The sequence below is a fragment of the Bombus vancouverensis genome, chromosome 12 (genome assembly GCF_051014615.1).
Source record: "Bombus vancouverensis nearcticus chromosome 12, iyBomVanc1_principal, whole genome shotgun sequence".
In the NCBI taxonomy this organism is placed as follows: domain Eukaryota; kingdom Metazoa; phylum Arthropoda; class Insecta; order Hymenoptera; family Apidae; genus Bombus; species Bombus vancouverensis.
This window is the reverse complement of record NC_134922.1, coordinates 7493627-7505406: the sequence shown is the minus strand read 5'-3', so window position 1 is coordinate 7505406 and position 11780 is coordinate 7493627. Positions and strand designations below refer to the sequence as shown.

General features: G+C 27.5%; 4 protein-coding genes and 1 long non-coding RNA gene across 9 annotated transcripts; 3 read left to right on the top strand and 2 right to left on the bottom strand.

Moving 5' to 3' along the window:
* The first annotated feature begins 47 nt into the window (after positions 1-47).
* Herp (Homocysteine-induced endoplasmic reticulum protein) lies at positions 48-2586 on the top strand. Its single transcript, XM_033330442.2, has 4 exons — positions 48-491; positions 841-1232; positions 1312-1674; positions 1750-2586. Exons 1-4 carry the CDS (start codon positions 357-359, stop codon positions 2030-2032), a joined length of 1173 nt encoding a protein of 390 aa, XP_033186333.1. The 5' UTR covers positions 48-356; the 3' UTR covers positions 2033-2586.
* Positions 1541-3722, bottom strand: LOC143303406 (uncharacterized). 2 transcript variants are annotated; one of them, XR_013059623.1, is made up of 3 exons: positions 3608-3722; positions 3126-3203; positions 1541-1672 (listed from the first exon to the last, which is right to left on the bottom strand). It is a non-coding gene; the product is annotated as an uncharacterized LOC143303406 (long non-coding RNA). The 2 variants fall into 2 exon arrangements; XR_013059624.1 differs by having other exon boundaries at positions 3557-3625.
* Positions 3723-3844: 122 nt separating this feature from the next.
* On the top strand, positions 3845-7089 carry Coq8 (ubiquinone biosynthesis protein COQ8, mitochondrial). Of its 4 annotated transcripts, XM_033330431.2 has the most exons (11): positions 3845-3957; positions 4029-4262; positions 4420-4956; positions 5047-5266; positions 5340-5549; positions 5659-5774; positions 5842-6004; positions 6064-6266; positions 6353-6505; positions 6595-6695; positions 6842-7089. In XM_033330431.2, exons 2-11 carry the CDS (start codon positions 4071-4073, stop codon positions 7014-7016), a joined length of 2070 nt encoding a protein of 689 aa, XP_033186322.1. In that variant the 5' UTR covers positions 3845-3957; positions 4029-4070; the 3' UTR covers positions 7017-7089. The 4 variants fall into 4 exon arrangements, with proteins under 4 accessions (XP_033186322.1, XP_033186327.1, XP_033186326.1 ...); XM_033330436.2 differs by lacking the exon at positions 3845-3957 and having other exon boundaries at positions 4114-4251; XM_033330435.2 differs by lacking the exon at positions 3845-3957 and having other exon boundaries at positions 4115-4251; positions 4404-4956.
* Positions 7090-7221: 132 nt separating this feature from the next.
* On the top strand, positions 7222-8601 carry LOC117154961 (gamma-glutamylcyclotransferase). The gene is made up of 4 exons (XM_033330451.2): positions 7222-7472; positions 7619-7917; positions 7987-8091; positions 8356-8601. The coding sequence occupies exons 1-4, from the start codon at positions 7368-7370 to the stop codon at positions 8375-8377; spliced, it is 531 nt and encodes a 176-aa protein (XP_033186342.1). The 5' UTR covers positions 7222-7367; the 3' UTR covers positions 8378-8601.
* Positions 8142-11725, bottom strand: LeuRS-m (Leucyl-tRNA synthetase, mitochondrial). Its single transcript, XM_033330422.2, has 8 exons — positions 11536-11725; positions 11234-11441; positions 10752-11145; positions 9772-10655; positions 9333-9689; positions 9019-9259; positions 8701-8938; positions 8142-8513 (listed from the first exon to the last, which is right to left on the bottom strand). Exons 1-8 carry the CDS (start codon positions 11632-11634, stop codon positions 8298-8300), a joined length of 2637 nt encoding a protein of 878 aa, XP_033186313.2. The 5' UTR covers positions 11635-11725; the 3' UTR covers positions 8142-8297.
* Positions 11726-11780: the final 55 nt, after the last annotated feature.

Here is an 11780-nt window from a genome sequence, read left to right as displayed (position 1 = left end):
GGATCGGCTCTTATCAAAGCATAAATAAATTGTAATCTACGATTACGACCTACGACCAATGATAAGTCGCCAAATACGTGATTCCATTTAGTGACGCTTACAAAAATATATTTACGATTAAATATCCGTTTGAGTTACAAAGTCATAATACATTAACTATGAATCTATTTTAGTCAATATCCAAATAAATAGTACGAGGTATTTTATGATTCAACAAGGGAGATAACGCAGTGTATAAAAATCTCTCAAACGCAAACATTAATCTGCCTCGGTAGCACTGTTAATTAATTTTGCTGAGTGATTGACAGTAAGAACAGCTGATCAAACGGGATATAAAAAGCCAGGATTTATTAACAATGGAAGGAGTCGCTGTCAAAGTAATAATAAAAGCACCGAATCAGCAGATAAAAGATCAAATCGTAAATTGTGATATTGGGTGGACCGTTCGCCAATTAAAAGAACATTTGTCCGATGTTTATCCTAGTAAACCAGTGAGTTTTATTTCGTCTATATTATGAATCTCACGTCATGTGAAATTTTGTGAAAGTTGTATCCTTAGTGAAAGCAATGTATCATTAGCATCACTACACGACATACAAAAAAAACAAAAAAATATTGCGAACGCTTCCCTTTAAGTATTCTTAGAAAGCTATAGTGCGTTATCTATTAGAGATAATACGTTGATATTTTTATGAGTTTAATGATGATAATTTAATTATCAACAATAAGATGATTATATCTTATTACTTGTCTGTAATAATTAATTTTTTATTCGAAATCAAGAACTAGTAAAAATATTGTGTAAGAAATAACATGATAATGAATTGAACATATTTGTAGGAACGAGCAAGTCAGAAACTTATATATTCAGGACAATTATTAAATGATTCCACATGTTTAAAAGATGTGTTAAGACACTGTAATGGGCAAGAAGATCAAACCTATATAGTTCACTTAGTCTGTGCTTCACAAAAAACATCAACAAATAAAATAACTGAACAAGTTGTGGAAAATACAAAGACAATTTCTATTGCAAGAAGTACAGTGGAAAATACGAGATTAAATAATACAAATAATATACAGAATCAAAGTCAACATATTACTAATGTTGCTACGCAACATACTCCGGCACAATTGTATTCTACACTACAATATTTTGATCCACGAAATAGTCAACAAATGGCTTGGATGCAACAAGCATATACCCATTATTTTACACAATATATGCAACTGTAAATGGCATTCTTATAACTTATTTTAATGTTTGGAAATTATATATAATTTATAGTGAAAAGGAATATTTTATTATAGGATGGCAGCACAAGGAATACAATTACAGACTAGCATTCCATATGTTCAGCAAATGAATGTCAATACAAATGATAATGTTCAAAATCCATATACAAATAACACAAATAATAATAATAATAATAATAATAATAGTAATAATAATAATAATAATAATGTAGGTGATGAGCAACAACAACCTGCTGCTCAAGAAGCTGATGTTAATGGAGGAAATAATGGTGCTGGAGAAGACGGTGCATTTAACAGAGATTGGCTAGATGTTTTTTATATGCTGTCCAGAATAATTCTTTTTTTCACTTTAGTATATTTTTACTCATCTCCTCTAAGATTTCTTATTGTTACGTTTCTTGGCTTTGCAATGTATCTGTAAGTTAATATATACAAATATTATGTTTACATCTTTTATATGCAAATATATACAATGAAGTGAATATTTCACAGATATCAAGGTGGTTTTTTCCGGGTACAACCTATTCTATTACCTGAAAATAATAATGGTAGAGGAGATCGGGTGGATAACAATAACCAAATATTACAAAATGAAGCAATAGGTCCACAACCTGCACAGCAACAAAATGGTCAAGTGCCAGCTGTACAAGCAGAAGCAAGAACAAATGCAAATGAAGAACACGAAGAGGAAAGACCTGGTGCACTTGCTTTTACCTGGACATTTTTCAGTACATTTTTTGCTTCACTTTTTCCAGATCAACCAAATGTTATTTAATTTTAACAAATGTCAGTTTCTTACACTTAACTTTGTTGTAAAATTAATTTTCTTTGTTTTACATATGTTTTTAAAACAAGACATTAAATCTGATGAGGTGGTCTCTCTTTACATATATACTTAATAAATATTGATATCAAGAGAAGCGTTATTAAGAATCCTAAAAAGGACATTTTTGAGAAAAAGAATTTCAAAAAGATTTTACAAATTTTCCAAGTATAAAAATCTTGTATACAATGATAAGTATATATAGATATACATATTAAATGTACACATAAACTGAATAGCATTTTTTATAAATACTGTTATTCATATACTTCTAATAATTTTATGCATGTATTACTTTAATTTCATTGAGACTACCTCAGGGTCTATAAACAAAATAAATTTATTGAAAAAGTAAATCATCCCAAATTGTTTAGAATTTGTTGTATAATAAATTTTCTGTTTTTCTAGTTCTATAAAGGTACAACGAGAAAAGTATATACTGTGTATATAAATAAAATTATTGTAGAGCTTATAAGGTGTTGATAAATATAAATACCAAAAATAAATTATGAGTTTTTATTCATAAAAAGTTATTAAAACAACAATCCTGTTATCAATTGATTTTCTGTGATTTTTATTGTGAACGAATTTAAAAAGTTCGCTTTCTAATTTACTAGATACATGTTTAAACCTTGTTTTATAAGATATATACATATACTACAATCCGCATGCATAATTTAGGTTTTGATTAGGTTTCCAAAAATTCAAAATATAGTAAAAGCATTTTATGCATTTTGCAGCAAGACTTAATACAAAGCTTAACACTCCTTATTAATTCTGATAAATCCTCATATAAATCTCTCTTATAAATTACATGGAGGGGAAGTATGAAATTTTTCATAAAATATGTATGAATGTAGTGAAATTGGTAGATTGGGAAGAATAGCAAGGAAGTAGTTAGTATGAAAATGAGAAAATTAAACGTTTTTAGAATGATTTTACTATATTTTGAATTTTTAAAAACCTAATCGAAACGCAAGTTACTCTTGCAGGTTGTAGAAAACTATTTCTGAGTTACAAGCTGTTTTTGTCAGTGAGACATTACCTTTACAGCATACATTCAATATGTTTCCCCTTCGCCGGCTTACACACGATAATTTTATACATTAAACATTTCGTAACTCTGAAAATAATGGGTTTTTAACTCATGTTTGTTAAGACTTTTGTGTTTGTTTTTTGTTTGTCCCCAACTCTTTTTGTATATTCTACATACATATGTATATTATTTATATATGTATAATTCGTAAACAAACCATTAAATAAAGATATCCTCAATAAATTATAGAATTTATGTAATTTATTTATTTATAGTTAATAAACTTTTATTAATAAATCAAAAATATGAAAAGGAAATTCTTATAACTTTCATAACCTAATTAATTATGTAGTTAGTTAATATCTTAAATAAATAACAATATAAATAAAATATAAAATAAAAATATAAAATAGAATAAATAAGGCAAATAATATACATACTCTAAGAATTCTAAGAAAAAGATTGCATTGTATTAATTTTTTTTTACGTACTATGCACTGTGTATCAATTGTGCGAAGAGTAAAAATTCCTTTGCATACATGTTTCTAAAATATTAACAATTAAATTATTTACATTAAACAAAAGGTTGGGTATTTAATTTAAGAGACTATTTTTATTTAAAAGTTATATCTAATTAATATAAAAAAAATATCTATAGTAATAAAAGTCCCGGCACATTGTATTATAACCCTATTCATACATTTCAAGGTCTGCGTATATTTTAAACACATGTACTATAGGCGGTATATTAATATTCAAGTACGTAATTTTTTGAAGTCGCAACACTCCTTATAAGTAAATTACATAGAATAAAATAATACATTGTTATTAAAAAACAAAAGTAATATGTGTGTGTATGTGTGTATATATAATAGAAAAATAACATTATGACTTAAATTTATATCTCAATAGGCAGTATTTAACAATCAATTTCTACATCAATCACATTAAAAAATGTCTCAACATCGGATGTCTGATGTCATTGGTATACTTAGAGGAGCTAAGGTAGTAGCCGAAGCTGTGATTAAGCATCAAGAAGAGACAGTTAAACACATAGTAAAGACTTCAAGTTTGAAGACTACTGCAGAGAAATGCCTGACAGATAATTTAAAAACATTGAATAATATAAAACTAAGTAAGGTTCCTGTAAGTTTCAAAAATAAATATAGATTATTAATACCTTTTTCTAATATGGCAAACGTTCTTGTAATATAACAATAATTATCTTATATGGTGACTACTAATATAAATTAATTTTACAAATAAATATTATAATTTCCTGTACAGTATAACATGTATACAGGTTCAAATAACAAAAGAATTTAAAGAAGTGACAGAACGAATAAATGTTGTTGAAAAGGGTATAATAGAATTTTTGAAATTAAAAACTAAAGAAGTGGCAGGAATGCCAGCTGATCCAGATAAACCTATAAAATCTACCAAAACTAAATTACATGTTTATAATCCTGCTAAAGATCCAAAAGAAATAATAATAGAGATGGATATCCCAAACATAAAACCTGATAACGAAAATGATATACAAAGTAAACAGGATAAACCATTAAAAAAGTACTCAACTGTAAAAGAAAAAATTGAAACAATTTCCAAACTAGAACATGAAATACCTAAGATTGAACTTTCTGAGAAAGATAAAGCAATTTTGAAGAAATTGGAATTAGAGCATGAAAAAAACATAAAGAGTCAGAACATGAAACAAGATGTATCAAATACACTAAAAACTGATTTTGAGATATTAGAAAACAAGGCAACAGAAAATATGAAAGTAGCTTTAGAAACCTCTCAAGTTAAACCAAAACCATCTGTTAGACCAAAGCAAACTGTGAGTCTTTTTACATTTTTATATAAATTGTGATAAATGATATGATGCATTTTATTTAAATACATTAATAAATAAATTTTTCTTTCAAAGCTTTCACCTAGTGCAAAAGCACAAAAAGTTCCATCTACCAGATTACAAAGAATGATAAGCTTTGGAACATTAGGAGTGGGTCTTGGTGTTGGTACAGTTGCAGAATATACACGCAGAACACTTGGACTAAAAAAACAAAGTCTTGGAGACACATTTGATAGCCTGTTTCTTACTAAAGCAAATGCAGAAAGAATAGTTTCTACATTATGTAAAGTGAGAGGTAAATATCCTTAATACATTTACTGGATTTTTTGTCAACTAATAGTTACGTGCCTTACATATGTTTATAATAGGTGCAGCTTTAAAAATTGGACAAATTTTAAGTATACAAGATGAAACCATTATAAATCCTGAACTACAAAAAGTATTTGAACGAGTTAGACAAAGTGCTGACTTCATGCCAAAGTGGCAAGTTGAGAAGGTATTAGCCACTGAACTTGGACATGACTGGAAAAATAAATTAGCAACCTTTGAAGATAGACCATTTGCTGCAGCTTCCATTGGTAGTTACCACTTATTTTTATTCTTTTAAATTAGCTTTTTCTTGGAAGGCCAAAGTAATACAAAAACATTTTAAAAAAAAAATTCTTCATATCAGAAAAAATATTATAGGCCAGGTACATCATGGTACCTTGTTAAATGGACAAGATGTTGCAATTAAAATTCAATATCCTGGTGTAGCTATGGGTATTCAAAGTGATGTTGAGAATTTAGTAGGCATAATGAAGGTATAAAAATACTTTGATTTTTGTTTTATTTAAGATTATGTAAAAATATATCTAGAAATTTTTACAGGTTTGGAACATTTTCCCAAAAGGTATGTTCATAGATAATTTAGTGGAAGTTGCAAAACGTGAACTTGCATGGGAAGTGGATTATGTAAGAGAAGCAGAATGTACAAGAAGATATAAACAACTTATAGAACCTTATTTAGATTATTATGTTCCAGCTGTAGTAGGTAAATTAAATTGAAAAATTAGCAATTTAAATGTAAAATTGACTTAATTTTATACTTAGATGAACTATCAACGAGTCAAATTTTTACAACTGAAATGGTAGAAGGAATTCCAGTAGATAAATGTACAAGTATGAATATGGAAACAAGAGAACATATCTGCAAATTAATAATGAGTTTGTGCCTTAAAGAATTGTTTGTTTTTCGATACATGCAAACTGATCCAAATTGGTCCAATTTCTTTTATAACCCCAATACAAGACAAGTTTGTATATAAGATATTATTATTATTATCAATAAGTGTACTCTATCTTTGATATTATTAATTATAGTTCCTAATATAATTTTCAGTTAATATTGTTAGATTTTGGTGCATGTCGAGGATATGAGAAATCATTTATGGATAAATACATTGAAATAATCTATGCTGCAAGTGAAGGCGATCGTAATAAAATTTTAAATTTATCTAGAGAAATGGGATTCCTTACAGGATACGAATCTAAAGTACGATATGTATATTTTTTAATAGTTTTAGCTTTAAAAAAGGTTATTATATTAATATTTATACATTTATTGCATTGTATTAATCCCAGCTTATGGAAGAAGCTCACGTAGATGCAGTAATGGTCTTGGGTCAAGTATTTGATAAAAATTCTAAATATTATGACTTTGGTGGACAAGATGTAACTAAACGGTGAGAGCAATATGATATCATTTAAATTAAATCATTAATAAATAAATAAAATATATAACATATATAATAAAATATATAAATAAATAAATATATAACTTTATTATATAAATATATAAATATATATAAAATAAATATATTGATTACAGGATTCAATCATTAGTCCCAACAATATTGGATCATAGGCTTTGTCCTCCACCTGAAGAAATATATAGTCTACATAGAAAATTATCAGGAGTTTTCTTATTGTGTGCCAAGCTTCAAGTTAAAATAAATTGTCGCGATATGTTTCGCGAGGTTTATGCAAATTATGAATTTGAATAATAATGCTATATAAATTAATGCTTTATACCTTAAACATGTATAGTTAAATCAATATAAACATTTTTACAATCAATACCTTCTATTATTTAGACCTTTAATTTACTCATATACTTAAAGCATTAAATTTGTGTATCTTCTAATTTTAAGTTGTGTTCTGATAACAGTTTATTTATTGTAACATGTTTTTGTTTAAATAAAATCTGGGTAATTATATAAGGTACAATTATATCTCTATCAAAAAATATCATAAATACATATTTGATACTGATAACGAATGATACCTTAACCTATTCATCTCTTTGTTCCCATTAATAAGTTATCTTCAACAAATTTCATAAATTAACTGGCGAAATGTCTAATAAATTCTTATATTTTGCATACGGAAGTAATATGTTAACAAAAAGAATACATATTAACAATCCAACTGCAGTACGAAAAGATATCGGATTTTTAAAGGTAAATATACATGGTTAAATGAAATTTTCTACGCGTTTAGTAAATCCATTTCTATTTTGAATAATTGAAAACAGCAAGATATGTGTTATGCTTTATAAAATTTCATTATTTGCTTTATTATTTATCTAAATACTGAATTATATCAGAATTTCAGATTAGATTTTATAACACACTCAAAGAGATGGGGTGGATGTTCAGCAACAATTGTTCCTACAGAAAATTATATTGTATGGGGAGCAATTTGGGAATTAGATGAATGTAATATGTGTACATTAGATAATCAAGAAGGTGTAGCAGATAAATTATATTTCCCTTTAATGGTTGACATAGAAACACTTACTGGTAAAATATTTAAATGCAGAGTGTATCAGCAATGTAACAATCCTGATAAAAATGTAAAATTGTGTTTGCTACCAAAACACAGGAGACCTTCACCGTTGTATTTGTATGTTATACTTAATTCTGTTCAATTTGTTTAAGGTTTATTATATAATTATTAATTATTCTCTTACAGAGAAACAATATTAAAAGGTGCACATGAAAGTCAATTGCCACTTGATTATATTAAACTCTTACAAAAAATACCGCATAATGAATATGCAGGAGAATATGATATTGGGTAAGAATAATTATTCATTTTATTATTTTTATTATTCATTAACTCATTGCAACATTAAACAAAATTTTTATTTATGCAGTTAGTTTCATTATGTACAGGCTCTTTACATTTAAATAATTTGGTTTTCATACAAATAGTATATTTGATAAAAAATTATGTATATATCTATAATCCTTTTTCTGCTTCTATTTTTCTTACCTGATGTATTACATTTGAACATTCTCTACCCATCTTTTTGTTGAAATTAATATTTTTGGATCACAGCCTTCCCTTGAAAGAAGTCTAGATTTAACGATCTTATGCTTCTTTAAATGTTTCTGGACAGCTGGCTCATTCTCTATTAAATCAAGAGCTGCCTCAAGTGATAATTTATCTGTTTCATACTTGGGTATCCTAATCTTTGTGCAAAGTGCATTATTTATCTAATAGTATACAGAATGATGTAGCATTAATAATGTGTTTATATAAAATTATACATAGTATTAAATAAAGTACTTTGATTTCTAAGAATCACACTGTTATTATTTATATAGTTATATAATAAATAATATAATGTAAATTTATATCATGATAGTGAAGTAATAAATACTTTAAATACTTTGTACTTACTATGATCTCCACTGACATTTTATAATTCATATCTATTTCTGGCCATTTTTGTTCCATAACATCCCTATCTAAGTCCACTTCATTCTTATCTATTAGATGATGTTTTACCTCAGAAAATGCGGACCACAATTCCGAAGCGAAATGTGGTGCAAATGGTGCAAGCATTATAATTTGGACTGCTAATGCACGTTCATATTCACGACTTTTTTTCATGCATTCCACACACACTTTGCGTATACTTAATATTAAAAGAAAAAGACGATTACTGTATCTAAAATTATTAGAATTGTTGATGTACCGCAAGATTGTAATATATACCTATTTGTAAGTCCTTGCATTCTTGATATTGCAATACTAAGTTGTTGAGATCCGATTATATTATAAGTTACAGACTTTAAAAAATAATTTCGACTATCAAACATGTATTCATCATGTTCTGCAAATTTAGAATCAGTAGGTTCCGCCTGAAGCTCTTCTGAAGTTACGCTATTGCGATAATCGTTAAAAGCTTTTACAGTCTTCCATAAACGATTTTGCCAATTTAATATTCCCGGAATGGCTGAATATTATTAATATATACATTATTTGATATATATAATAGTTAGTTAAAATTTTTATTACAAAGAGCTTACTGTTATGGTCACAACGCTTATCTGAAGTTGGTGCTTGATCAGCTAATATAAATAATCTAGTTGTATCAATTCCATATTTATCTAAGAATTCAAGAGGATCAATGCCATTATGTTTTGATTTAGACATTTTGTCCCATGAGACAATGACTGGTTCTTTGGTATTCTTTTCTACATATTTTCCTACGTGTTCTTCCACTTCATCCGCTTTTAAATATTTCTCTGTCTTTTTTAGTTGATATGTTTTATTAAGTACCATACCCTGCACAAGCAATTGTTTAAATGGTTCTGGAGTAGGTAAAAGTCCTTCTGAATGTAGAAAATGACTTATAAATCTGGCATAATATAAGTGTAGTACAGCTGAAATTATAATATTATTAATTTGAGATCTTTAAATATATATATTTTATATCTACAAAGAATTTAAATATTAGATACTTACCATGTTCTTTTCCACCTATATACAGATCAATAGGAAACATTTCTTTTGCTTTATCAACAGCAAACATCTCTTTCATATTTTGTGGGTCAATGTATCTCAGATAATACCATGAACTATCTACAAATGTGTCCATTGTATCTGATTCTCTAACTGCTTGAGCTCCACATTTAGGACAAGAAGTATTTAACCAATCCTTAGTTTCACATAATATAGACTTTTTATTTGAAGATGAAAATGTTATATTTGGTAAAATTACAGGAAGGTCATTGCGTGGTACTGGTTGGATACCACAATTTGAACAATAAATAATTGGAATTGGTGTACCCCAATACCTCTGTCTAGATATTAACCAATCTTGCAATCTTGAACCAACAAGGTATCCACCAATTTTCCACTTTCTTGCTTTAGATAATATTTCTGATCTTTTGTTTTCTTGTTCTTCATAACTTCTTATCGAATGCTGTACAAATTCAATCCCAACTATTTCAGAAAACTGATAATCATCTATTGATACAGACGGTATACCAAGATAAGTATCTCTATGAGTTGGAAATGCAACTTTATCTGTTACAAATACTGGCAATTCATTTCCATTGAATGGGTTTAATACTTTAACATCTATGATTTGAATTCCTTCTGCCACATCTCTACAATACTCTGGTCTATTTAATAAGCTTTTTGGAGATATTGCAATAAACTTTGCATATTCAATAAATTCTGGATACTTAGTCCAAATATTTACTGTTTTGGGATAATTTGGGATAGTTCCCATCAACTGTAATTCAAAGCTAGTACCACTGCAGTCACCTATCCAATTTTGTTGGATTTTTTTGACATCTTTCCATTCTGTCAATGTTGGATCATCTAAACCTTGAGACAATGATCTGATATGATACAAAATAAATTAGTTAAATACTATTTGTAATTCTTATTATATATTTCAATGTTCTTTAGAGATTGTTAAATTCTAATATACCTACTTAGCAAATGATGTAGTCCTAACAAACCACTGATTTAGCAACCTTTTTTCTACTTTTGTACCTGATCTCCAAGAGCAATTATTTGCATCAACTTGTTCCTCTGCTAATACAGTTTCATCAACAGGATCCCAATTAACAAATGATTCTTTTCTATAAACCAAATCTTTGTCAAAAAGTTTTAAAAATAATTCCTGCGTCCACTTATAATATTCATGATCACATGTAGCAAATTCTCTATTCCAATCAAAAGAATAATTCAATGATTTTAATTGATTTCTCATCTTTTTAATGTTATCGTATGTCCACACAGCAGGATCAACTTGTCTTTCAATTGCAGCATTCTCAGCAGGTAATCCAAATGCATCCCAACCCATTGGATGAAGGACATTATATCCTGAAATAAAAGAAAAAATTGTGTCAATAAAAAATTATATAAATGAACCAAACAATATATATAATTACACTTAAATTAAAGAATTTACCTTTCATTCTATAAAAACGAGCAACTGTATCACTTATTGTATAAACCCTTACATGACCCATATGAAGTGTTCCAGAAGGATATGGGAACATTGATAATACATAAAACTTTCTCCTTGTACTATCTGCATCATCATATTGATGTAAGTTAATTTTATCTTTCCAATATTTTTCTATATCCTTTTTTATTACATCTGTAACTTCTGCATTCTAAAAATATGATCAATGCTTTATGCATTATAGTAACAATACCAATTTATAACACTACAGACATGTATATTTTTTTACTAAATAGAGAACATACCGAAAATTGGTTTATGCCGGTCGAAGCGTATCGGTAAATGACATTTTTTAAGAATATATTACTTTTATAATATGATGCAAATGATTCTCTAATCTTCATTTTTAATTAAATTATTTAAATACTTATTTAAATTAAACATGAAACATTCAACTTGTGCTTAGTATACACGATCTTATAGTAAGTTGCCATATTTATTAACTACTTTAAAGTAACTTCATTTTACATTTAAATTATTTTAATAAAAT

Bases quoted from the DNA above. Each gene is read 5' to 3' on its own strand.
- Coq8 (XM_033330431.2), top strand. From the start codon at position 4,071: ATGTCTCAACATCGGATGTCTGATGTCATTGGTATACTTAGAGGAGCT. The intron at 5,550-5,658 runs GTAGTTACCACT...AAAATATTATAG, and splicing joins ATTTGCTGCAGCTTCCATTG to GCCAGGTACATCATGGTACC. The intron at 6,696-6,841 runs GTGAGAGCAATA...TATTGATTACAG, and splicing joins GGACAAGATGTAACTAAACG to GATTCAATCATTAGTCCCAA.
- Herp (XM_033330442.2), top strand. From the start codon at position 357: ATGGAAGGAGTCGCTGTCAAAGTAATAATAAAAGCACCGAATCAGCAG. The intron at 492-840 runs GTGAGTTTTATT...ACATATTTGTAG, and splicing joins ATGTTTATCCTAGTAAACCA to GAACGAGCAAGTCAGAAACT. The intron at 1,675-1,749 runs GTAAGTTAATAT...AATATTTCACAG, and splicing joins CTTGGCTTTGCAATGTATCT to ATATCAAGGTGGTTTTTTCC.
- LeuRS-m (XM_033330422.2), bottom strand. From the start codon at position 11,634: ATGAAGATTAGAGAATCATTTGCATCATATTATAAAAGTAATATATTC. The intron at 9,690-9,771 runs GTAAGTATCTAA...TTATAATTTCAG, and splicing joins TATAGGTGGAAAAGAACATG to CTGTACTACACTTATATTAT. The intron at 8,514-8,700 runs GTAAGTACAAAG...GTATACTATTAG, and splicing joins AAATGTCAGTGGAGATCATA to ATAAATAATGCACTTTGCAC.
- LOC117154961 (XM_033330451.2), top strand. From the start codon at position 7,368: ATGTCTAATAAATTCTTATATTTTGCATACGGAAGTAATATGTTAACA. The intron at 7,473-7,618 runs GTAAATATACAT...GAATTATATCAG, and splicing joins AAGATATCGGATTTTTAAAG to AATTTCAGATTAGATTTTAT. The intron at 8,092-8,355 runs GTAAGAATAATT...TTTGGATCACAG, and splicing joins GCAGGAGAATATGATATTGG to CCTTCCCTTGAAAGAAGTCT.